At 37.6% G+C, this 25764-nt stretch overlaps 1 protein-coding gene across 3 annotated transcripts; it reads right to left on the reverse strand.

Annotated features, from left to right (window-relative positions):
• Positions 1–205: 205 nt before the first annotated feature.
• On the reverse strand, positions 206–24871 carry LOC108144422. 3 transcript variants are annotated; one of them, XM_017269276.2, is made up of 8 exons: positions 24134–24871; positions 13220–13261; positions 7297–8509; positions 6273–6409; positions 4740–6201; positions 3814–4683; positions 2620–2933; positions 206–1959 (listed from the first exon to the last, which is right to left on the reverse strand). In XM_017269276.2, exons 3-8 carry the CDS (start codon positions 8377–8379, stop codon positions 1764–1766), a joined length of 4062 nt encoding a protein of 1353 aa, XP_017124765.1. In that variant the 5' UTR covers positions 8380–8509; positions 13220–13261; positions 24134–24871; the 3' UTR covers positions 206–1763. The 3 variants fall into 3 exon arrangements, with proteins under 3 accessions (XP_017124765.1, XP_017124766.1, XP_017124764.1); XM_017269277.2 differs by lacking the exon at positions 24134–24871 and adding an exon at positions 15838–16424 and having other exon boundaries at positions 4746–6201; XM_017269275.2 differs by lacking the exon at positions 24134–24871 and adding an exon at positions 15838–16424.
• Positions 24872–25764: the final 893 nt, after the last annotated feature.

Consider the following 25764-nt stretch of genomic DNA (forward strand, 5'->3'; position numbering starts at 1 on the left):
ATTAGTTAAGCGTTGTAAAACTAAAAAAAAAACTTATCCCTAGTTTTATTTCCAAGTTTTATAATTTTTTTTGTTTACTTTAGAATTTGCTTTTAATTTATTAATACGTGTAAGTAATTTTTTGTAATTGATTTACTTTGTTTTTAAATTCCAACATTTTTAGTTGAGTCCGCGACCTCCTTGAGAATAAAAAACACACTTTCCCTTTATTGAATCATTGTATTGTATATTGGTGTTATTGTTACACATATAATTGCTATTGACAGCGCACATTAAGCTCTCTACTTAAAACAAATTGAACAAAGTAAATTGTATGATTCCCGGTCGATGGGTTTAATGCATATTCCCATCGACTTTGCTTTATTGTTTCGCTTGGATTTTTTTGTTTTGTTTTGTTTTGTTTTCTAAATGTTATATTTTATTTGTTTTTCATACCACCTAGATTGAAAATTTGTTAATAGCTGTGTAGTACGTTGTTATACAATAGTTATAGTCAGGTATCAATTGGAAAATTAGAATTTGGTTAGAATTCAACACATCTAGATCAGTAATAGTGTAGTACAAATGTGCCTGAAGTTTGCGAGGTGTTTTTTCTATAAAAACTCCCCGATTGCATGGCGTGCAAATAAACTCCAAGCACTTGTTGCATATGGAGAACACAACAAAACAAGAAATAAAATAAACGGGGAAGGAAAACGACAAAAGTGTAATTGTCAATTGTATTTAACTAAAAAAAACTCTATTAGAATTACCCCCCACATGCAGCTCATATCGTATCACAGGCACGCTTAATAGACACTCTCAGAACGGAAATACCAAATTAGAATCGAAACTAGAAGGTAAACTCATTTCAAACTTGCACTCAATGAAAGGGTTCTGTTTTCATTTTTGTAATTTCTGTGGTTAAAACACACTACACACTAACAACAACGATCGATATGAGCGTGCGCATCATCAACCATGCTTCCTTCTTATCCTGGCCCCCAAAAAACCTACTGCAAATCGCTGACTCCAGACTCCTTCACAAAATTGCCATTTAAAATTGCTGACGCTACTCGACGATTATACATATGGTACATAAATATATATTTAAATATATATATATATATATATTGTATGTGATATCTGCATGTTTGCCCTATATACGTAGTTATCTCCCTTGCGTTTACACACTCACACATTGCATAGTTGTTTTTTTTTAGTATTGCTAATTGCTCCGCACTTTAGATCCTCATCATGTGAACCACGACCCCCCAAAAGATATAGTAACAGTTCGATTCGGAGATACGATAAACGGACACAGATAGTTTTGCTTCGCTCTTCTCTGACTGACCGACCAATTCGATTCGATTCGATTGCTTTTTCATATTCAACATTTTTTTACTTTCGCAGTGTTTTTTTCACACACATTTTGCCAGTAATTCAAATTCAAACTAAACGCATATATAGAGAACCTCATGCGAGAGGTGGAATACCAAAAAAAGAATTTTAAGAGAAACTAAACTTAGGGATAGATTAAACGATAACTAGTAAAGCAGTTGGTTGGTTGGTTGTCACACACACACACAGGAGTTTGTTTCACCTCCTGCCCTCCGCCTCCTCCGCCTGCTCCGCCTGCATCGACTCCTTCTCCTGATCAGCTACAATTGGTATCTGGGCCACTGCCAGAGATCCCGAGGCTCACGTTGCTGCCATTTATCGTGGAGCTGCTTGCACAGGCGACGCAGCAGCTCGATTGTGCCGCCGAGGGCTTGCAGTAGCTACTAAATCCGGCCGGCGCTCTCCTGTCGCGCACTGTAACGCGGCTCGGCGGGCATCAGAGTGTCCGTCACCAGCTCGTTGGGTGCCTCCAGAACGCCCTTGGCATGGGCAGCCGCCGTATCGCAATCGGTGCGGCGTGAGATCAGCAGGCGAATGTCCGTGTGCAGGCACAATCGTCCGGAGCGAGATGTCTGGAACCTGGGGATCACAAAGGTGAAGTTAGTTAAGATAGAAAGAAGACTTTTACAAGTTCCCTTAAAGCTGGTTGTAAACGATGCAGCGGCTGCACTTATAGCTGCGCTCAAAATAATAGTAGTTGCTTAGCTTATGGAATTACCTATCAAAAATAGTTTGAAAGCAACTTTTGAAAAACTTTTTGATACTAAAAACTAATTGGAGCAAATATAAAAGACTGCATTAAACATAGTTATTAGATTTAAAAACATTTATAAGTTTAGATTTCGATTTTTTGTTATAATTAATTTTAAAAGTATATCATATACTAAAAACATTTTTTATTTGTCCAATACAAAGTGCAGAAGATTGAGGATTTATAGCTATTTTCTCAAATTTTGATAAAATCAAATATTACAGTATTTGGAAAAGTGAACTTAAAGAAATTAAAAAGGATTTTTGAAAAACTACAATATTAAAAGTTGTTTTTAAATTAATTTTTGTTTACTCTCAGGTGATCATTATGAAAAATTTAACCACAGATTTATGCCTTTAATTTCTATTTCTTAGCACTTGTTGCTTTGACTCCAACATCAGATAACTAACAAAATTTCCTTTATTATAGGCACTTTATATGCTACCGCTTCATCGTTTACAACCACCTTAGGCAACTCAATGATTTACCTCAGGTGTATGGAGTAGCGCAGCCGTTTCATTTGCTCGGCACTGATAAAGTGTCCCAGTTTACTGGTGGTGCTGGTAACTGTGGGACTCCGGGGCATCTTCGGAGCTGATCCTGATCCTGCCTCCTGATCCTGGCCAAGCTCCTCGGCCAGGATGCGCTGCCGTATGAAGGTGCGGTGCAGCGGGGGCATGTCCCGCATGTCGTAGGGTATCACAAACATCCGCACCACCGTGCCCATGGGATTCAGCAGTGTGGCCTGCACCGTGCCCGTCCTCGGCACCGAATAGCCCTTGCGTGGCAGACGAATCTCACACTGCAAAAAACAGATTTCACCATATTCGAATTACAGTTGAACCATCACTTCCTTAATTCTAATCCTCTTGAAAATCTAACTAAATTGAAGGAAACAAAGCGTTAAACTTGTTTATGGAAATTTCTTTTTTGGCGACTGGGACTAAAATTGGCACCATTTTTTATTTTATTTTTTAACAGAAAATAAAACAATGGAATTTAAAAAAAAAAAAAACAAATAAATTATTTATATTTCAACAAAAAAAAAATTAATTTTTCTTTCTTTAGGTTTCTATAAAAGTATAAAATATTAAGCAATGGAAGTGATAATATGAGAAAAAATTATATTCTAAATACTCTAATAAGTAAATTTAAATAAAACATTCATATTTTATTGAAAAAATCAGTTTTTCTTTTTTTAAATTTAAACAAAACTTTATAGAGTGCATCAAACAATAATTTCTTTCTAATTTGTATATCTGTGTGACTAAATTTGGCAGCTTTAAAAGTATAAAACATAAATCAATGTAAACGAAACGATGATTTTCTTAATACTCCAAATAGAAAACTTAAATATAATATTCTTATTTCATTGAAAAAATCATTTTTTCTTTCTTTAAATTTAAACAAAACTTTATAGAGTGCATCAAAACAATACTTTCTTTCTAATTTGTATATCTGTGTGACTAAATTTGGCAGCTTTAAAAGTATAAAACATAAAGCAATGTAAGTGAAAAGATGATTTACTTAATACTCCAAATAAGTTTACTATTTATATAATATTCTTATTCCATGGAAAAAATCATTGTTTCTTTCTTTAAATTGAAATAAAACTTTGTAAAGTGCATAAAACAATACTTTCATGTGCCCCAAATCTTTTTTATTTATTTATATAGACTCACCAAATAGGGAGTGCTCAGCGTCTCGCCATGCAGCTCGTAAAAGTATGACACCGCCGGTATGGTCAACTGGGTGGGACAGAATCCTCCAGAGGCGCCCAACTGCAGCTTGAAGCCCATCACCTCGATCTTGGGCATTAACCGCCGCTGCAGCAGCGATTCCTCCAGATTTCCCAGCAACGGACGCCCGGCGAAATGAGCCGCCAACCTGGCGCGACACTTCAATGGGGAGCCACCGGCCGGACTGCATAGACCCGATTCCAGATCCTCATCCGACAACTGCTCATCGGAGCCCAAGGAACTACGATCGCTGCGATCGCTCAAATGACGCGAACGCCGCTTGTGGGCGGCCAGCGCCTGTTTGGCAAATCGCGGCGATACGGACAACGAAGCGGCATGTGGCAATGTTGGTGCCGAAAAGGATTTCTGCACCGGCGGCGTGGCACTCGCATCCGCAGCCAACAACTGCGAATGGGCATGACTCAAGGCAGCCGGATCGAAACTAAAAGCGGGACAGCCAATGGCAATGGGTGCCGAACTGCAGAAGATTGTCGTTAGGTTCACTTTGGGCAAAGCCTTACGCATTTGTGGCGACACATTCGGCGGCGGCGTTTCGCTGTCCAACAGATTGCCATTGCCATTGCCATTGCCACAATTTAAACGAAGCTGACACGGTTTCGGTGAGGATTTGCCTAGCTGTTGCTGCTGTTGCAGTGGCACCATTGCATCCGGTTGAGGTTTCGCCGGCACATGGCTAAGCGGCGTCTTGAACTGCACCACTATGTGATGGTCGGGCGGCGGTGGCGTCTTGCAGCGCTCTGCGCCATTCAGCGAGCAGCGTTCAATGTTGGGCGTCAGTTTGGTGGATGCAATCTGCAAAAATAAATTTATTAGTAGTAGTAGTAGTCAGGGGCGTGGCAGGGTCTCACCTTTACCTCAGTTTGCTTCTCCAATTCCAATTCCAATTCCAATTCCAACTCCGGCTGCATGCTGCTGCTGGCAAAACCATTGCTCGGCGAATGCTCGCCGCCATTGGTGTGAATGGGTTTGTGCTCCTTGCCATTGGCAAAGTTGTGCTGCGTCTTCTGCCGCTTGCACACCTGACAGCCACTGGGCATGGCCTTCACAACCACATTGTTGTTCTGCCCGCCATTGAGATCTGAGTTGCGACACGCGTTGCCCGCCTGATGGGGCTTTCGATGGCGGTTCTTTGGCGTACGCTGGATGGCCTGCAGCAGAAGCTCGGCCTTGTTGCGCGGTGTGCCCACAATGAGATCGCTGCTACTGAGGCTACACGTTGAGGTCTCTTCCATTTCGGACGCTGTTGTATCGCTATCATCGGCTTCGTCTGCTTCACCCGTTCTGCCAGCTGATCCATTTGCTCCTCCTGTGCAACTTAAACAGAGCAGTGTCTTCTCACTGCCGCACTGCTGGCAGCTGCTCAACGAAGTCTGTGTCCCTGTGGAGATCATGGCAATGCGTCGTGGTTGCTGCAAAGTCAGGGCCAAAGATTGGCTTTGGCTTTCCGATGGCGTCTGAGATTGCGATTGCGATGGCGATTGCAAATCCTCACCCTCCTCCATGGGCTCCTCGGTTTGGTGTGGCCGCTGATTTGACATCCTTTCGGGCGTCGTTTTCCTCTCCCTTTTCTTGTCCCTGCGCTGCATTCGCTTGCGATACTTTTGCAACTGCCTCTCGCGATGACTCAAACTCGTATCGCCATCGAGTTCGTCCAGTCCGTCCATTGCTGGTCTTCCATTATCACAGTTGGAACCATTTATGCTGCTGGCCATTGTCGTTGGGGTGAGGGCACTGATCCGGGCACCCAGGCCAGTGGGCGTGGCGGCATGTAGACCACCGCCACCAGTGGGCGTGCTGGCCGGATCGCCGGTGCAGGCGTGACGCAAACTACGCGGTGCTGGAGTCGGTGGCATTGGTGGCATTGGTGGTGGCTCCACATGCGGCAGGCCACCATTTATCCGGGGCAAAGTACGCACACTAACCGAGATGCTGTAGCTCTCCGAGACATTGACGTTGGGAAAATTGTGCACATTGGCCTTGGCACTGAAGCCATCGTCGTGGTGTAGCCCACCACCGTTGGTGTTGTGCTGCTTGATCCTGTAGAAGATGTTGAGGCGCGGTCTCTTCTGACCACCACCACCACCACCACCACCAGCAGCAGCAGCACTGTGTATGGGTGTATGGCTGGTGGCCAAGTCGCCGGCATTGTTGCTTATGTTGCCGCAGCTGGAGAAGATCACACGGCCACTGTCGTACACCGAAGGATCGCATTTCCGGAGCAGATCACACCAGGCCACAATCTGCGAGAAGTACAATTGACTCCGAATGGCGCTGCACAGCGAAGGCAACGTCATCGTTGGTGGAGGAACTCTATAATTGAATGAATCCCATATTAGTTCTGTACATTATTCTGTTCATTATTATTGTTGTGTACAACTCACTTCTCCTTGCCGCTGATGATCCACTGCTCCAGCAATAGCTTATGGCTCACGGGACCCAGATAGACCTCGATGCAAACGGGTTCGCGTCTGGCCAGGATGGCCTCCATCTTCATGCAATATGCCCGCCAACGATTGCACTGCAAAAACATACATTTTTTCTTGTTGTTAATTGTTGAGTGTATACAAATGGAATGAAAACAAAGTGCCAAATAAATATTAGTTTATGATTTGTTAGCTAACTAATTGCAATTTAAACAACAAAACGCTCTATCTAGTTCGACATTATAAGTTAATTTAATAACAATACTTAAGCTCTTCTTTATTTGTTTTATAAATCTATGTATTTATTTGATGATGATTTATTGTTAAAGTGATAAAAGGTTCTGAAATAAATATACAATGATTAAATTAAGACTTGTTCAAATACATTAAATATTTGCTTTAGATTTTGCAGGTTTTTTTAAACTCATATAATGGCCAAACTAACTTTGAAATATTTAATAAGTTTTACTACATTTTTGCATTGCAAAGTTTATTTTATTAAATTGTTAAGCATACAATAATTTATTTAATATTTATTTATATATGTAATATCTTTTAATCTTGAATTAAATATACAAAAAAAAAATTTTAACGTTTTTTAGTATGTCATTTTTTAAATTTAAGTAATTTCAATGAATTTTTATAATTGTTTTGGTATTTGTCATTTTAAAACATAAGTAATATCAATGAATTTTCAAAAATTGTTCTAAAGTTCAATTGCTATGGATTTTGCTAAATAAGAAAGTAATTTTTTAATAAATTTTAATGTCTAATGTCTAACAGATTTTAAAAATCTTAGATAATTTAACTTTTAAATTTGATTAAATAATTAATACTTTTAAATCTTGAATAATATAAGTATCATAAACATATGTTTGTTAAAGGAACTAAGCCCTAGTTTTGTTATAAAAAATATCCAACATGTTTTTATACCCCAATTATAATATAATAACATAATCTTTAAAACCTGACGGCGACTTACGGTCATATTCACGTAGGACATATCACAGATGTGCTCCTCAGCCTCCGATGGCATCTCGCCCTTGGCCAGACCCATCTTCCTGAGGAACTGATCACAGTGCGGCCCGTGTTTGGGCCGCGATGCGGAGCTAGTTGCTCCGCTGCTGGCAGTGGCAGTTGCCGTTGTTGTTGCTGTTGTTGTTGTTGTGTTGCTAATGCAAGCTGCTGCTGCTCCTCCTCCTAGTCCACTTCCTCTGCCAGCAGATCCGCCTGATCCTGACCATAGAAAGGCCAGATTCAGAGGACGTGGCTCAACAGGTGGCGGTGCCAAGGCGGGTCCACCTCTCAAACATGTGGTGGCCAGCGATTGCAGCGAGTGGAGTATGTTATCCGATGAATTGGAGCCCGGTGAGCTGGCGGCACTGGAGTTGTTGGTTCCACCACCACCGCCACTGGCATTGCCAACCAAACCCAAACCACCAGCTCGATTGAGCATCACCCGCCGTACAATCTCGTAATCGCCGTGATCCTTGTTGAGCTCATTGATGGCCAGGGAAACCAACTCCGGTTCGGCACTCATTGTCTGGGCAGCTGGCGAGATCTGACGCAACTGGCAGAGTTTCTGTGTCCAGCGCTGGTGGGTTAGCGAACTGCTGGGTGACCCCGTCGCCGATCCCGTTCCACTTCCATTGGCCGATCTGTTGTCCGATCCTCCCATCGATCCATAGGGATTCGTTGTGATGTTGATGGCCGCCCTGGAAGTGGAGGGTCGTGGCGATAGGCGTCCGCCACCAGATCCTGCACCAGTGGCTCCTCCCACTCCGAGTCCGACTATGCCTATGCCCACCTGTTGCTGGGCATACTCGTCGTCTGCGATGGGACGACCCTCAAGGATTAGCGATGCCAGGCCCAACACAACGGAGCTGTAGTTGTTCTGAGCAGCTCCCGATCCTCCGTTCGACCCACATCCAGAGATGCCGGCCATTGCCAGGCCGGACAACATCCCGCCACCCGCCGCCGCCGTTGCTGAGCCCAAGGAGGCAGACGCTCCATTTTGGCCCAATCCCGCTGGCGGCGGTGAGTTGGTCACGCTGGTGGGTATCATGGTCGGTCGGTCGGTCGGTCGGTTGGTTGCCTGTCCGCTGGATCTGGAGATGTTTCCGGTTCCGGTTCCGTCTCCGATTCCGATTCCTCTAGCTATTGCTGCTGCTGCTGCTTCTTGCACCAGAAGTACACTGTAAATGGAGAAGGAAATGGTCAATAAAATGGTTTTTATATTACAATTAAATATATAATACCTATATCATAAAAATATATTGTCATAAAATAGATTTGACCATTATGTATGACTCTATTTAAAAAAAAATACAACAAATACAATACTAACTTGTTATATTTAATCTAAACTTGACATATTATTGTTTAAAATCATATTAAAATGCAATTAAAAGAGTTTAGCAAATGATTTTTAAAGGAAGAATTCCCATTATTAACACAGAATTAATATACTTAATAAAGCTTTTAGATAGTGTTGTTTAATTTCGATAAGAACGACTAGTATTGTTCAATAATTGCCATGAGATAATGCAAGAGTTTTAGAAAATATATATTAATTATTATTGTGAATAAGTTAGGCATTGTAAGCTAAACAAACCAACCGTGTGATTTCCTTTGCAAAGTTATGTAAAATATGCCAAGTTCTAAAACAACAATCACTCTTTAAGTTAAAGAACTGGAATTATGCAATTTATTCTTGCTATTTAAAAAGTTTGTCTTATATCTATAGAATTTTAAATTGTCCTCACACTTTTGTTTAAATATCCTTGACTCCATTATGAAATCTGCAAGGCTGCTCTATAAACAAGCCCAGCAACAGATGCAGCTGGCAGATTGCGACCCCACCTCCGCCCACCACCCACTGCAACTGGCGAAGGTCGAATGGCGAGAAGAGGAGCACCCTCAACTTGAATCGAACCCCCAAGGCCTTTCCACTATATACTTGGGCATTATGTACTGCTGACATGGTTTACTTTTAGCTATATCCTTCCGATCCGGAAGCAACAAAAGGCCAGTCGTTGAATTCTCTTGGCCAATTGTTTAACTGCGACACACTGACACGGCCCCATTTTGGCCTGAAATCATCATGTGAACTGCACTAAACACCGAACACATACTAAATAGCCGAGAAAACCGAGAGAGAAAAAAAAAAAAAGACAGAGTTGGAAACCAGGTCGTTACTTAACCGGAGACCCAGTTAGGAGCAACATGTCAGCCGTTTGGCAATGCACAATGCATCACCACCCCCTTCCCTTGCTCTTCCGCCCGCCCCCTCGAAATTCGCACAGGTCGACAGCTAACAAATGCAGAGAACATGTTGCTAACGGCGTGACGTCATTGAGCCAAGCTTTGCAAAAGCATTGCATTAATATTGGTGTGCATCTGTGTGACGCTTTGAAGGTCGTTTTGTGGCGCCTTCTATGGTAAATGCTCTATAAGTCGATATGGATAATAATACTTATTTTATTTATTTTTATTAATTCGGACTTTAAAAACATAATTCTCTTTTATTTTTCATTATGTTTATAAAGATTTTAATTTAAAAAATATTTTTTTTAATGTTTCCTAAATGAAGAACAATCGTAGAGCACCAAGATAATTAAATAATTCAGATAATTTTTATCTGACTAAGAGTGTACATGTATTTTAATTAATCTTATTTCGGTTATTATTGCAATAATTGGCAAAGCTTTGGGGAAGAGTACAAAGGCTGGCTGTTGTTGTGCAAGCTCTTCTTGCGTTTTGCAATTCCATTTTAGCGTTTCTTGTTATTATTTCTATTTTTTGTTTACTAAAACTTTGCTTGACAACAGTGAAATAGCAAATTGAAAAACAAAACCAAATTAAGAGGCGTGCAACATGTTGCTAGGGAGAGTAGCTCTCTTCAGTAAACATGTTTGTCTTTACTTTTGCTTTTGTTTTTGCGTTTCTTCTTGACCTGCATACACAATATATAACTAGCGCGCGAGACAGACACACATACATAAGGCCAAAAAAAAGAGAGCGAGAGAGCTTTTGACTTCCCTCTGTGTTTGTATTAGAAAACATCTGATTTTTGTATTGCTTTGCAATGTTTGCTGTGCGTGCGTATGTGTTGAGTTTTGTTTATGGCACATTCACGTATATACATATATATATAAAATACTCTTGGCCCACAATAGACAAACACATACAGACGAGAAAACCCGTATGAAAATGGGGACAAGCAAGCTCCGTTCGCCAGAGTTTAATAATATTTCGATTACATTATGGCCAATTTTTTTCCCTTCCTTTCAGCTGTCCATTATCATTTGCATTTCATCGCAGGCGGAAAATTCGCTTTCCACCCCGAAAATTGAAAATTTACTCGATGACGCAGTGGAAACGTGCTACGATTTTCAAGGAAATGTCAGGAAATGACGGACGTGGAAAATCGCTGGGGACACCTTGAGAATTGGATTTTATCGAGCTGTTAAAGCGAGTTTATTTTTGCCAAATTCTAAATACGTCATTGGACTTTGGTAGAAAATTGCAAATTAAATTGAAATCTATATACATTAAATAAGCTGGTAAAATATTAAATTTTTCCGGAAAAAGTCCTAAATAAAGTTTAAAAATGTCATGTTTAATATATTAAATAATTATTTTTCTAAAATAAATATATTGTAAATTATTCACTATTATTAAATACGTTTTTTGCTATTAGGAAGCGGAATTGTTTATCTTGAGTCTATTATTTTGGTTGTAAGCGGGAAATTGCTAACTAATTGTTGCATTCTACAATTTTGTGTACATTGTAGTGTAATTATTGGCACCAGGAAATCTTTAATTCTAGCTGAAATAATTGCTTTTTAAGGTAAAAACAGATGTAATAGTAATTGGCAGCGAATTAAAGAAACAGCAATTAAGTTGATCGAAAAAAGTTTGTCATATGGTTGTATTTCCACCTTTTTCCTCCTCGATTGGCACACTTTGTTGATTATTTTCAGAGCTTCTTGGCAATGTGATCGAGTAGGTTGCAAATGGGGGGAGGTTAGGGGCGGAAAAGGGGGTGGGCGGGGAGCGCATTGTTGGACTAATTTCATTTAGCTCGGCCACCGTCCTTGGCATGCTTTTCGATTTTGCAACACGCTGCATTTGTGTTCGTAGATTGTCTTGCTTGAATTATTTATTTATTGCATATTTTCGTTTCATTTGATTTTTTCTCATTTATTATTACGTCTTTTTCTCATTTTTTGACGCACATTACAAAATTTGATTACCAAGCGGAAAATGCAGGCGAGGCAAATGGTAAAAGGAAAACGAATGGAAACGGGAATGAAAATATTACAACTTTGACTTGTATACCCTTTACTCCCGCAAATAACCGTTTAAATAAAACACTTAAGTATTTAAAAAAACATATTATAAGTTAGATCGCTTGATTTAAAATGTTCATTTTTGTTTATCTAAGAATTTCTACAATGATATTGAGATTATATAATAGATTGTTTCATATGACACATTTTGAAAAATTTTTTGTAAACATCGTTGAAATACAAAACAAATTGCAGAAAACCCCTATAATACTAATATAACCCACATATAATACCTTCTTCAAAAGCAAACAAATCGAACACGAAAACCAAACTTTTGAAGGCGCGCCAAGCGGAGTGAAAGGCAGGTAACGAAAACCACCGCCAGGGGCGCTGCACAAAAACACAAAAAAAAAACCTGTTCAAAGCAGATTTAAAAAAAAAAAAAAAGAAAAGCCACCGCGAGTGGAAAATTGTTATGTTGCAACTTTTCAAAAAAACAAGTTCCGTTCGCCTTTCGTTTGTTTTGGGGTTTCCTTTTCTGCGTCCCCCTTTTCGGCATTATGAAACCAAAAAAAAAAGTTAACACGTGAGTGCAACGAAAGCGACAAACAAAGAAAACCGTTTTTATTTGCTTTTAACATCATCTTATATGATTGTGTTTCACTTTAGTCATCCCGTAGAATGCGTCACTTTAAAGTTAAATTATACTTATTCTCGTTAGCTGCAGAAGTTCGTTAAGTGGAGGATGTGTCATCTAAAGCGGAAGCGGTAACAAGACTATAATGATGGAGTGAGAAGATCAGATGAAACATTTTTAAGATCTTTTAACACATATCAGATATCAAGTTAATTTTGGATAATTTTTAGTACAATAAGTTATGAGTTTCACAAAAATAATACAATTTTTCAAGTATTTTATATAATCAACAGCTCTTTAATTTCTTTAGACGTAAGTGTTTTAAAAATTAACATTACCAATGCGTTTTTCAAAAGATTTTTTTGTAAAGTTTTCATTTTCCAAAAAGTCGACAAAACAATCGCTTTTCCAAACACTGATTGACCTCGCTGTCGACCTTACAAAGAGCCCATTCTGTGTTTGTGTGCGTGTTTGAATACTCATGTGGTGGTGACCCTCCCAATCATAAACCTTCACAGCTGAGCGAGCTTTGTTTTTTTTTTGTTGTGTTTCTAGGGGGCCGCACCTTCAATGGGTTACATGTACCCACCCCTTTTATCACCCATCCTCTCAATGCCTGTATCTGAATTTCTCGCTTACGGAACAAAGAACATATTTGTAGGGTGACTTGGACTTATCAACATGGTCATGTGATGAAAAATTGTATCGATTCATACCTTCTGAAAAACCTAAGTTCTTTCACTACATTTAACCTGTATAGTTTGAAAACTATCGTAGTATTGTAGGGTGATGACTGATGACCAGGAAACAACCTTTCTTTTAAATAAATCTTTCACTTTTTGTGTGATTTAGAAAATCGTCAGAAGATTTGTTCACTGCCGTTTGACTCGCATAAAAAGTAAAAAAAATATTCTTTAATAAATATGTGTTTGATATTATATCAATATCTTTTTTAAAAATCATCATTCACTTACCTTTCAAAACTTCGTTAAAATTCCATTATTTTTAGCTTTTTGCTGAAATTAAAAAAATTTAAAAAAAGGTTATTAGAAACCAAACTTTATTTAATAAACTAGAGATTATTAAGAAATTAAGGAAATGTAACATTAAAATGAAAGCGTAATTTCGATTTACAGAGAGTGAAGCACCCTGATTCTCTTACACAACCAGGTCTTTGTTCATCTCTGTCCCCCTGATTCTCTTTCTCTCACCCACGTTGCCCTGCTGATGCTCACATGTGCGCAGTAAATAAAAACAAAAACAGAGGCAAAATCAAAACGAGCAAAAACAAAAAAAAAAAAGGCAAAGCGAAAATGTAAACAAACACAGTCCAGTTATGGTGCTCTTCTTTTTCTTCCTCCACGTGTGTGTAGGGGGGGAGGTGAGCGAGTGTATGAGTGTGTAATGTGAGAGCACGTGAGCGTGTCTTGCTCGCACTTATGGGGAGTTGGGGCCAGCAGCTGGAGTGGGCGATAGAGCGAGCGAGATGAGGAGCCAGCGAGAACAGGACGAGCACGTTTTTATTTTTAGCCAAAATATGCCTTGCAAATTGAGAGCAAAAAATAAAAGAACACACGCACTTATTCTCTTGAAAAGCAAATGACCGCAAGACGTGTTAATGCCTTCCTTTAACCCCCATCCTCATGCCTCTCTTTTTCACTTGATACTTCTTTAACTCCAATTCCTTACTCCGCCCCTCTTTCTGCCGCCCGCTACCCATATCTCAGTTTCTTGCTCTTTCATTTACATTTCCAACTGCGCACGTATAAAATTACTATGACAAATGTCTGCGTATGTAAGTGAGTGTGTGGGGGTCCGAGTTCGTTACATTTCATTTATATATTTTTTGTTCGCTATCTGAGTTGATATAAGTTGGTCAGTGTACGTGTAAAAAACCCCTGCAAAACTTTGACCAAAGTTTAATTTTCACAAAAACAGCTGTTGCTATTTATTTTGGCCTGGCTTTTTTTGTTTTTTGTTTTGCTTATCTGACAAAAACAAACACTTATATAAAAAGAGCAGGTTCAAAGATAGTGAAAGTTTTGTTTTTTGATTGTTCTTTCTAAATTCTTTAAATTGAATTTAATTTGACCTTTGTTTTTAATGAAACTACAGTGCTTACTCTCTGTAGTGAATCCATAGTTCTTAATTTAAAAAAAAAAGTCAAAACATTATTTTAGTAGCATAGGCTTTAATAAAAATATTTTGTATGTTATCTTATTTAATATTTTTTTTTATATTTTCAAATTTGTTTGTCACATAGTCTTCATGCAATGAATCTTTATCCTATAATTGTCATTATTATTATGTAGATTTAATTTAACAATCTGGACACGTGGGAGGTTTTCAGTATTGCGCATTTTATTCTTACCGATCTTAAAGCGATTTTTATTACACGATTCTGCCTATTGTCTTTTTCTTTGTATTTCCTCACAGCTGATTAAGTCAAACAGGTTACAAAAGCGATACGAATAAAGAAGTTCAAAAACAGACCTGTAATACACGATAAATGCCCCATGCAAAGCAGCAACAAAAGTGTTGACACATAGCAAATGCAACGCCACAATTAGAAAATGTGTGTCAATTATATTAAAAAAAAAACTCGAGTAGTTTTCCTGACTTCACAAACACAAAAACAACATTTGAGGGAGTGGAAAGATAGAGATACCGATAGGATGGGGTGGGGTGGGGAAAGAGAGGGATGGCAAGAAGGGGCCAGAGAGCATGATTTGAATTGCCTTTTCAGTAAATGATGTGTGCAGCTGTATGTGTGTGTGTGTGTCAAATAACACCGAAGGGGGCGTCGCATAGTCTCCCAAAGTGTTTCACCTACACAAGTGACCAACTACAGTCGAACTTGCCGAAGTTCAACTATACGTAACCAAATAAAAATTAATTCCATCAATTAAATGTATTACTATGATTGGAAAAATTATACTTGTATATTCAAGATATGTTGTTAAACAAAAAGAAAATTCTTTAAAATAATAATTTATAATATTATGTACCTTCAAACTGTGCCACGACACTACATATTAACATTTCTTATTTAGTTCAAGGCCTTTAAAGCTCAATTGTTATCTCAACTTTTTTTATCTCCACCATTCTTCTTTTCAACAGATATTTAGAGTACAATTATCTTTACTACTTTAAGTTTTAGTTTGAGTTTCATAAAAACCAAAACACAAATGAGCTTTACCATTTTATTATTTAATTTAAAATCGAACATATATCAAAACTTAGGGTCTTGAAAACAAATGTAATTATACGATACATTTTAAAGATATTTCAAGGTCATTAAAGCTCTATATATTTAATAGATTTTATATTACACCTGCCAATTTGGTTTTTACTAAGCTCCACTGTTTGTGTGAGCGATCTTCAATTATTGGCAACTGTGTGTGTGGGTGGTGTGTTGGTGGGGGTGTAGAGCTTCAGCAATTGCGCTGTACTTGTGTTAGTAACTGTGCTTCGGAATTACGTCACCAACACATGCGCAGCTAACCAGCTGAGTGGCCACAAACACACTCGCACCCATACACACACTTGGTACTTAAAGCCATACAATTATTTTGGTTTTTTTTGCACCAACCTTTTTGTTGCTGTAAAAACTTTTCGAAAACTTCCTAATTCCGTTGTATGTTATTTTTGACGAATTTTTAAATCGAAAAACACTCAATTGATTTTTAAGTGTTCATATTTTTAAGTATTCACTGTGGCGGATTTTTGTCGCCTTTGATTTTGTTGGATTAATTGGCTTCTAGTCCTGAGGTTGAAAAAATGGCAGTGGCCACATTTTTTTGGGCGTTCGCTTAGCTGCATTTGAATTCTCAACGCTTTTAAACAGCGCGCTTAGGTATATATATTTTTTTAATGGGCTTATACAGTCCGAGTTTCGCAGGTAAACGCGTTTCAAATATTAGCCAAACAAACTTGTTTGCTTAGATTTTTTGGCCTTTGTTTTTTTCGTATTTCTTTCGGAGAAGTCTCTGCACTTCACACGCGCACACTTCACAAAAATTAAATATATATGAGAATATTATTATTCCTGCAGTTCTTAATTTTGGTTAGCGAATTGTGGTGACGCGTGTGTTCGCCTCGACGTCTCGAATGAAATGAATGGAAAAAAATGAGCGGAGGAGCCAAGCGCTGCGAACCGTTCGCTGCTGCTGACGGCAACTTTCTAAAACAGCTGAGCAGCCAGCAGCGCTTTGTTTATGTATATACTATATATGCATGTGTATATATACTATGTAGGTACCCCTTGGTTGCGGGGAAAACTACGTCGTACATTTGGCTAGTTTTTGTGGTTTATTTGTGTGGCAACATGTTGCTGGCGCTGTCCCATTGGCAACATGTTGCTGTTGCGCAGGCCAAAAAATGTACACAAAAATCATATGGACTTCACCAATACCAAAGCAAACCATCGAAAAAAGTAAATAATCACATATGATGGGCCATGTAAATAGGTAAGACACTAAACCACAACTAATAGTTACAGTAGCACTCAGATATGTGAAAAAAAGTTGATTGCCACGGTTAATTGCCACTTAAGAATTTTTAATAACATATTGACCTAATTTTGAATATTGTTATATATATATGTATGTATATATGTATATATAAACAAAAATAAGCTTAAGCCCAATTTTAATTTATAAACACTTGATTTCACTTCAATCAAATGAAACTTTCTGAACTTGAAACCTGTTAAACATCCATACTTCTCTTTTGTTACAAATTTAATTACTTTGTTAATTAAAAATTTGTTATGAAACTTTTTATCATAATCTAGGTTTAAATTGCGGAACCTTTTTCATTTTAGTGGGGCAAGAGCAATTGTTGTTGCGATAGCGATTCAATAACAAAAGCCACTCACAGATACAGAAAACACAGATACACACACACGTAGATTAAACAAAACAGAAAAAATACAAGGGAAAAAGACAGAGATAGAGAACCCGTTTCCATATGTTCGAGATGCCATGTTGTCGAGTGTTGTTTTGCCTTATGTACGAAAATAGCTGTTGGCTCGTGTATATACAGCGATATATATATAGTATATATACAAGTTGGGTACTTGTTGGCAGATTTCTTGAACAAGAAGACGAGGAGTAGCACCAAAAAAAAAAACAACAACAACAACAACGCATGCGCTTTCAAAGTATATGAGTATGTGCGATTTATATATACGTATATAGCAGGCCCCAAAAATCGTCAGCGACCCAGACAACAGCAACAACATTCAGAATTTATGTTTGCCTGCTCTCTCCCTCTTTTTCTTTCTGCCTATCTTTGTCTTTCATTTCCTCTGTTCTCCTACGATGCGAATCTTATCAGCAGAACCCAACAAAACACACCCATACAATCTGTATTGTACTGCTCTTCTCAACTTGCTGATATGATTTGTACTTGATATTATTTCACTAAGATTTGCCACACATTAACGAGTGCCGTTTTACAGGGTAGTCCTCAAATGAATGGAAAACTAAAATTTTTCGACTTTTCTTATGATTATATAGTAAAGATAAGCATGATTCTTTTACGTTTGATATTAAGGGTCAATTTTAATGCTTTTCTCTTTTAAATAAATGGTTTTCAAAAATATTAATGGGTTCCACAAGAGTATTTGTTTGTCAGAACCAACTGGTCTTAAAAACAAAATTGTTATATCTCAAAAAATAGATGTTTAAAACATATTTCATAATAAAATGGTTTTCAGTTAAAAGAAACAAATATTTGTTAATGTAAAATTGTTACTAGCTGAGTGGTTATTATCAATGTTATATTAATGTAAGCAATAAACTGTTTAAAAAAATAGAAGGCGTTCAAGAAACTTTAGTCTTAAAATTGAAATTAAAATTAAGTCTTGTTTTTTGAAATTGTTTTAACCCAACCAACCGAGTCTCGAACTTGCATTGGAATGCACTTAAAAGAGATATCTTTGACACCAAAATTGTATGCAATGTTGGCTACAGTCGCCAAGTTTCACTTAACCGTTAGCCACTGTAGGTGCAGCAGACACAATCACAGACGGCACACATCTATATTCACAGATACTTGTCAGGCGTCCGTCTGCAGAAAAAGCGAAGAAGTGAACTCGAGTAACCCAACTTGCTGGAGCCGAAGGATACTCAGATACTCAGAAACACGGATACACGGCGACAACAAAGAAGAAGCCAGCCAGACAAAGAAATGCCCAGACCAATGCTAAAGCGAAGACCAGACCAAAGAAGTCTGGGGTCTGGGATTCTCTTCGCTCTTCATCCTGGCCAAACAGGAAAACAAGATGACCTCTCCTTTGTCCAGCAAAAGAAAAGTTCTTTAATGCCAGCTATATACTTTCTTGTGGGTGTTTATATATAACTTATAATCTCTTTACCAATAATACCTTTGAAATACAAAATTATAATTGAGATGCTAGCTAACCTGTTCAAGCGCAAAAATCTTAATTTTAATCATTTTTATGAATATCTTAAAATCGTCAATAGAAAACGAAGTTTTTTATTTGCATAAAACTTAAATTAAAGATAGTATGCTTAAAGATGTCAATATATTTATAAAAGTTGTATAAATATGTATTATAATTTGTAATTCTCCAATTCTCTTTGTGCTTTTTCAGTACTTTGTCAAGTTTCACTTAGATTGATTGAAAGGTGAAGAAATAATTGATGGAGAAACCGCGTGGACCGATTAGGAACTCTATCGATCAACCGATTCTCTGGGTTTTGCTTTCGTCTGTCAGCCAGACATTTCCCATTTTTTTTCCAACCCCAGATAACAAGTTTGAGACAAATATTTACTGTTTTCTTTTTCACTTCTCTCTACCTCGTGCAAGTACAAATAAAAGTAAGGAAACTTCGGTTACGGGTAGATGGTATTCCCTTATTTTTTATGGAAAGTCATGTTCAAAGTAAAAATTTTCCATGCACAAACCACAGTGCCAGTGAGCGCTTTACATAAATGAAGATGAGATCACAAAAGCCCTTAGGCATAAATGATTTTTTTGGTGGGTTTTTTCTTTTGTTTGCCTTTTATTTTAGATTTTTTCTGCTCTCTGGGTTCAAAACTTGAAAAGTTTCGTTGATTGACGGCTGGCTTTCTTCGTTTAACTATAATTAAGATGGAATTCGAGAAATGTGCAAGTGTGCGAATAAAAATGTGTGGAATAATTTAAGTTGATAGTTAATTTTCCACTAACACTTTTACCGAATTAAAATTTGTCTACATTTTGTTTTGCGCTCTCTCTTTCACTAAAAGGGCCCGCTCTTCTCTCTTCCGCTTTTTATATGCGCAGTTGTTTTCAACACACAGATACAAACACACACTCAATTGCGTCGATCAGCTGTTTTGATAATAAAACGGTTAAAAACCTTATGAAAACCGCAAGAGAGAAAAAAAACCTAACTAACAACAATACAGTGCACTATCCATTCGGTGAACCAATCAAAGTTAAGACGGATCATTTTAAAGTTTAATAAAATTGTCTGTGTATCTTTTGTCTGTCATTCGCCTTAAGTTTGATCTTCTACTACTATCGAATAAAAAACAATACTCGTACTATTGTTTTGAATCTAATTAATAATGAATAAACAATTTGAAAACCTTTTAAATGACAACCTATTTAGTGTTGATTTGAAAAACATAAAAGTTTATTTATAACCGAGTCATTACTGTATTATACAAACCCTGCATATCTCAATACTTTGTTTCAATCAACAAGAAAAGTCCACATGTGTTTGTTTGTTTACCATAACTTATAAATTATACAGCGTTTTGCCGCACCAGCAATTGTGAACCGCAAAGAACGCAGTTGAAAAGTTTCGAGTTTTTGAGACCCTTGGAAAAACCTTGGATTGATTGCGGGCAAATATAGACTCAAGGCAGACGAACCGCTTACACAAGAACGGCTGAGGGGAGCTCATGTAACGCGTGTGTGTTGTACAGTGAATACTTGTTGACACTGACGTCTGTCACTCATTAGATTAAATCAATTGGTAAAAGTAACTTAAAACTATATAAACAATTATCTCTAGCAAGGTGGTTATGTTAAGAAGTAAGATTACGTTTTTTACAAATAATGGCTTTATTTTTAAAAATATACACATCAAAACATAGAGTGAAAATTAAGTAATAATAATTTTGGTAGAACAAAGTTTTTTATAAAAATAGTTATTCGACTTAAAGAAGTTTGACATAATAATAATAATAGCTGCGACCGAAAGGGCCATCTTAACCAATACCCATGGTTCAACCCCTGGCACTGTCTACCTTCAGATTATTGTAGCTCTTTGTGTCTGCCGCGTGTTTTCCTTCGTGTTTTCCGGCACACAAACACAGCTGTTCTTGCATTTTGGCCCACACGTGACTGTGATTGACTCGTCAGGTGAGCGAGGAGAAAACCGATGGCGGGGGCAAGAGGAAAACTGGCGAACGAGGTGCCACTGTAATGAGCTTTCCACGGAAAAACGCAAAGTTTAAGGTTGAGAGCGTAGACAGCTGTGACATCAAAGCCAAGTGTGGCAGCCATTTTGGGAGGCGATTGTGGGAGTGATTGGAAAAAGGGTGATATATGTATATATATAGATGGCCGATGACCCAGCACTTTAATAATCTGCTTCAGATAGCAAGCAGACATTTTGAATAATAAGCCCCGTGAATAAGTGAGGCCTATCAATACAAGTTAGTTACAGTTAATTGCCTTGTGGTGATAGCGATTTACCATTTTCAGATACGAAAACACCAACTTACTAAATAAGAATGTATTACATCACTTTGTATTAAGGACTACCAAAAAAATAACATAAATAACACAAAACTAAAGTTACAACTAAATGACTTTAATGACTTGAATATTTAAATAAACAGATGATTTTAATTAAACATATTTATTAATAGTTAATATTATTTCCATAGATCTTTTACATTTAATGGAAAATATACTTTTTTCTCACTTTACCACATCAAAACTCAATACTATTTCTCAGTCATAAAGAATAAGCGTGTCATGACGCAATTAGGAATCTAAGGGGAATAGAAATATTTTACAAAAATGGAATCTACTCACAAGATCCAAGTTCCCCAACTCTGCCACCAATCCCAAAATCATGCGATGACTACATGCTGTTTATTTTCGTAAATTCGCCAAAGCAAAAACAAAATCTAAACAAAGCGTCGAAGAATTCATATGGAAAATGGTTTTTGTTTGTTTTTTTTTCTTACTTTGATTGAAGCGATAAAGTGGCGAATTGAAAGAAATGCAAATTCCATCAAAGCCATTGCACGAATATCAATCAAAACAATGTTTTTTTGTTTGCCCCTCCAGGCTTTCTACCCCTCTGTTCTCTATAGCAACCCTCGGATCAGAAGAGGGTTATTCTAAACACAAAGTAAATCAAAAATTCGGAAGTGGGAGGTATGATTTCCAGACGAGACATCCATCCACCCCCATACCCCTGAAGTTTTACCTCCCAAAACCCATCAGCTGTTGAAAATTTTGGTGGGTTCGTTGGCTTTACATCTCTCTTTTCTTTTCTCTCTCTCGAGAGAGTGGAGTGCCCCCCAAAAATGTTGTTACTTTTTAATTTTTCTTGTTTTTTGCTGGCTGGCACACGTTTGTGTTGTTGCTGTTGTCCCAGAGTCATTCAACCCGACAAACAAAATAACGTAAAACGTAAAAGAGGGGAAGGAGCGCAGTAGCAAAAACAACGGAACGGGAACGGAAAAAGTCAACGGCTGAAATGTTGGGGTCACTGAGCGTTAGCCACTCTCTCTCTCTTTCTCCCACTCTCACTGACATCCCGCCCCCTCTTCACGATTCTCTTCGAGCGAATTTTGAAAATACCTATAATGCGTATTAGAGAGTCCAGCAAAGAAATCACGCTGAAGAAGAGTTCTAACAATCAGAACTGGTTCTATAAGTCCTAAACAAAAGATTTCTGAGAAGTAAAATTAAATTTATTTGAGCTTTTAACATCATATGTGATGTTTTTTAATTTTTAGTAAGTTTATATTTAGAAATTGAAAAATTGCACAGGTAAAGTTCTTTATAGTTATCAAATAATTAGGAAGTAATTTTTCTTAACGTTTAAAGGGAGCCCCCAGAAAAAGAACCAGGATATGATTATAAAAACCCATTTTAAGAAGCGGGGCCAGCCAAGAAAATGAAGTAAACTACCGTTCTTTCTTTATCAATACAAGACCCAAAGTGATATACGACCCTGAATCGTAATGCAATAACCCCAGGGAACTGAGATAGACGTTATCAGGGGTCTCGGATTCGTTTTTGGAACGGGTTGGGTTATCTCAGGCCGCCGCATAACCACATACCGTAAATATATAAAAAAAAACCAATAAATGAAACATTGGAAGGAGTTACAAAACAGAAAGGCAAACAATGAATTTGGGTTTCGGTGACTTCGAGATAAGCCTGCTGCGGTTTTTTCTAGGTTTTTCCTTATCGGCGAAAGTTCAACCGGAGAATTGCGTGGAGGTGGAGTAGAGCGTAACATATATAACACTTATGGCTTCCATTAACAGTATGGAAAACCATAAAAAGTCTCAGACACGCAGGGGGCTTTACTTTGTCCTTCCCTTGGGTGAATGTGCTATTTGCTGACATATTTTATTGGGGAAAACCTTCTTTGATTAAGTGGTGAAATACAATAGTTAACTTGAAATCCAGTTCGGACAGTATTTCCTGTTTTTTGAATTTTGGGAAATTAAAAGGAATTTTTATTCTGAATAACTCAATAAGAATGTACTTCCTCTGCAAAAAATATCTTTTTATGATGCTTTTTTTAAATTCTTTCTTTTCATTTTTAGTTATTCAGATATCTTTTAAAGTGCTTATCTTCAACTAAACAATTTACTATATTTTAAAACGATGTGGTAAAGATTTTAATAAGATTTACAGGGTACCTTTTTTCTCGTTCCTTTACATATTTATTTCGGCCCACGATTTGCAAGTTTAAAATGTCCGCCAACGAATGGGGTGAAACGAAGGGGCGTCCGACAACCGTTAGTCCGCTTACAGGGCAACATCTTTAACCCGTCTGCCAAGATTTTGCGGATGTAATGCGCACTTGGCAGCAAAATCCCAGCAGCTAATTGCTTATGTAAGCAGTCTGCTTTTGGCTATCATTTAAACAAATCAATGCAAATATTAAATCAATATGGATGTGGAGGAGAATGCAAACTGTCAACTGTTTTAATGTGATTTCCTTTGTTGTCTCAGTTTCTTCTGCGCAAAAAAGGAATAGGAAACGAATCGAGACGAATTCAAGGATACAGCAAAGTCGACGCTAACCGATTCTTTGTCTGCTCTCTCTCGCACACACACTCGAGCACAGCTGATTAAGAGAGCGGAGGAGTAGGGGAAAGTAGGGGAAGGAAAAGCGACAAATAAATATTGAAGCGAAGGCAGTGGAACGTGAATTGAAATCATTTACTTTGACCATAAAGAGAATCAACGACGAACGCACACACACATGAGAACACACAAGTAAATGCACTAACAAAAAACAAAAAAAGGAAAGCTTTTTCTAAACAAATTAAAAGTTCAAAATAAATTCGATCTGAAATTGTTTAATCATATTTATTATTTTTATTTAAGTATAATTTTCTTGATTTAAGATCCCTTTTTTTCAGCAGTGCACGAAAGTATATAAGGTATTGCTTTGACTGCTTTGTTTACACAAGACCCCGCATTTCCAGTTTCAAGCTACGCTTCAAAACGCAATCTTCTAACGAAAGACTCCATATAACTGGCGAAACACTGTAGACCCCGCATAAAGTTCAAAGCAATTAAGCGCAATCTGCGTACTTTATTTTATTAACCAAAAGCAAAAAGAGATACGCGGAGAATGCAATAAAAATGGCCGACTTACCTTCTTTCGCTTTGCAGCAGAAGATCCCGAGAAAAGGCACAATTTTTCGCTCAGTGAAGCCGGGATTTATGGCTTTGCTAATTTGTTGCCTCAATTCTATTTTGCGACATTGTTGCAGTTTCTAATTTTTTGGCTGCAAATATTATTGATTTCACTTGCACACACAAACACAAACTCGAAGCTCTCACACACACGCACTCAGCTGTGCTGCTTCTTATTTCTCCTGGATTTTGCGTCTATATCATTGATTTATTTTCGATTTTTTCAAAGACTGCATTTCGTGGCACTTGATTAACATATATATATATTTTTATATAACCCTCGTTTTGCCACTTTTCTTTGCCTTTACACACTCTTATTCGCCTTTAATAAACTCTTTTTTGATGGGGAAAAAACGGTTCTGTTTCGCTATTTTCGCCTGCACTGCACCCACCGCTCTCCTCTCTCTCTACACCGCTCTTTATCCTTGATTGCTCTTTCTATTTAGCGAAATTGATCGTTCTCAACTTTGTCGCCATTGCAGCTCCACGGGCGAAAAGAAAATCGGTGGAAATGCCAGCACAGGTGCACAGGTGACGATAAGCTGGAAATTCCGGAAAAGCCGCGCCTACACTTTCATTGCCAGCATCGCGTTGCCCTTTCACTGTCGAGATTCGCATAATTTCCACTTTTTCGTTCGCACACAACGGCCAGCTAAAATTATTGTTTATTTTTTTCCCAACAAAACAACTGTGATTCTGAGAGAGACCAGACCAGCTGTGGGTGGTTCAGTGTGGACGTTCCGCGCAGCTGTGAAAATCCAAATGTGCTGCCTTGTTAAAGCTGAATGACACGGAAGTTGTTTAAAAACAAACCGTTATTTTGGGTGGGAATTCAATTACTACAAATGTTGGAACGCTACTAAGATCGCTGTTTTAAATTAAGAGTAAAAATTAAATGCATTATTTAATGCAAAAAGTTTTCCTTATATTCTTTTTCAGTAAAATTTGTATCATACTTAAAACCCTAATTTTGTGGATGGACTGCTATGCTTACCTTAATTAACGATATTATTGCCAAGCATCAACAAAAGCGATTTTGCCTTTAAATCTTTTTCTATAACATTATACAAAATCAATATTTGAAAACTCTATAATAGAGAACTTAACAGAAAGAAAAACACGTTATAAATTTGATATTTAAAATATTGTTTATGTTAAACGTTTCTCAGTTTAAAATGTCATATTTTCCGTTTTGCCATATTAATTTTTGTTAATTTTCGAGTGTTTTCATTTTTTGTTATTACTTTTTGTTTGCAAAACTACACACGTACATATGATGTAAATATATTAGTCTGCATTGTAAAGCCTTTATGTAATACATATATATAGAGGTGTATATAATATTTAATTCTCCTTTTAAATGTAAATTTTATTGAACCAAAAGTTATTTTTTTTGTATGGTACGGAACTCGATTGCGCTTTACGGCAATTTTCCATATATATATTTTCGGTTTTTTTGTTCAACTCTATCTCTAATTAATACATATCAGTTGTGATTTTTTAGTTGATTTCTTGTTTAAACTGTTTTAAAACAAAGTCCGAAACACACTACAAGAGACAGACAGAAAGATCCGTTAAAATACGCAACTT

Source organism: Drosophila elegans, unplaced genomic scaffold (assembly GCF_018152505.1).
Source record: "Drosophila elegans isolate 14027-0461.03 unplaced genomic scaffold, ASM1815250v1 contig_183, whole genome shotgun sequence".
NCBI lineage: Eukaryota > Metazoa > Arthropoda > Insecta > Diptera > Drosophilidae > Drosophila > Drosophila elegans.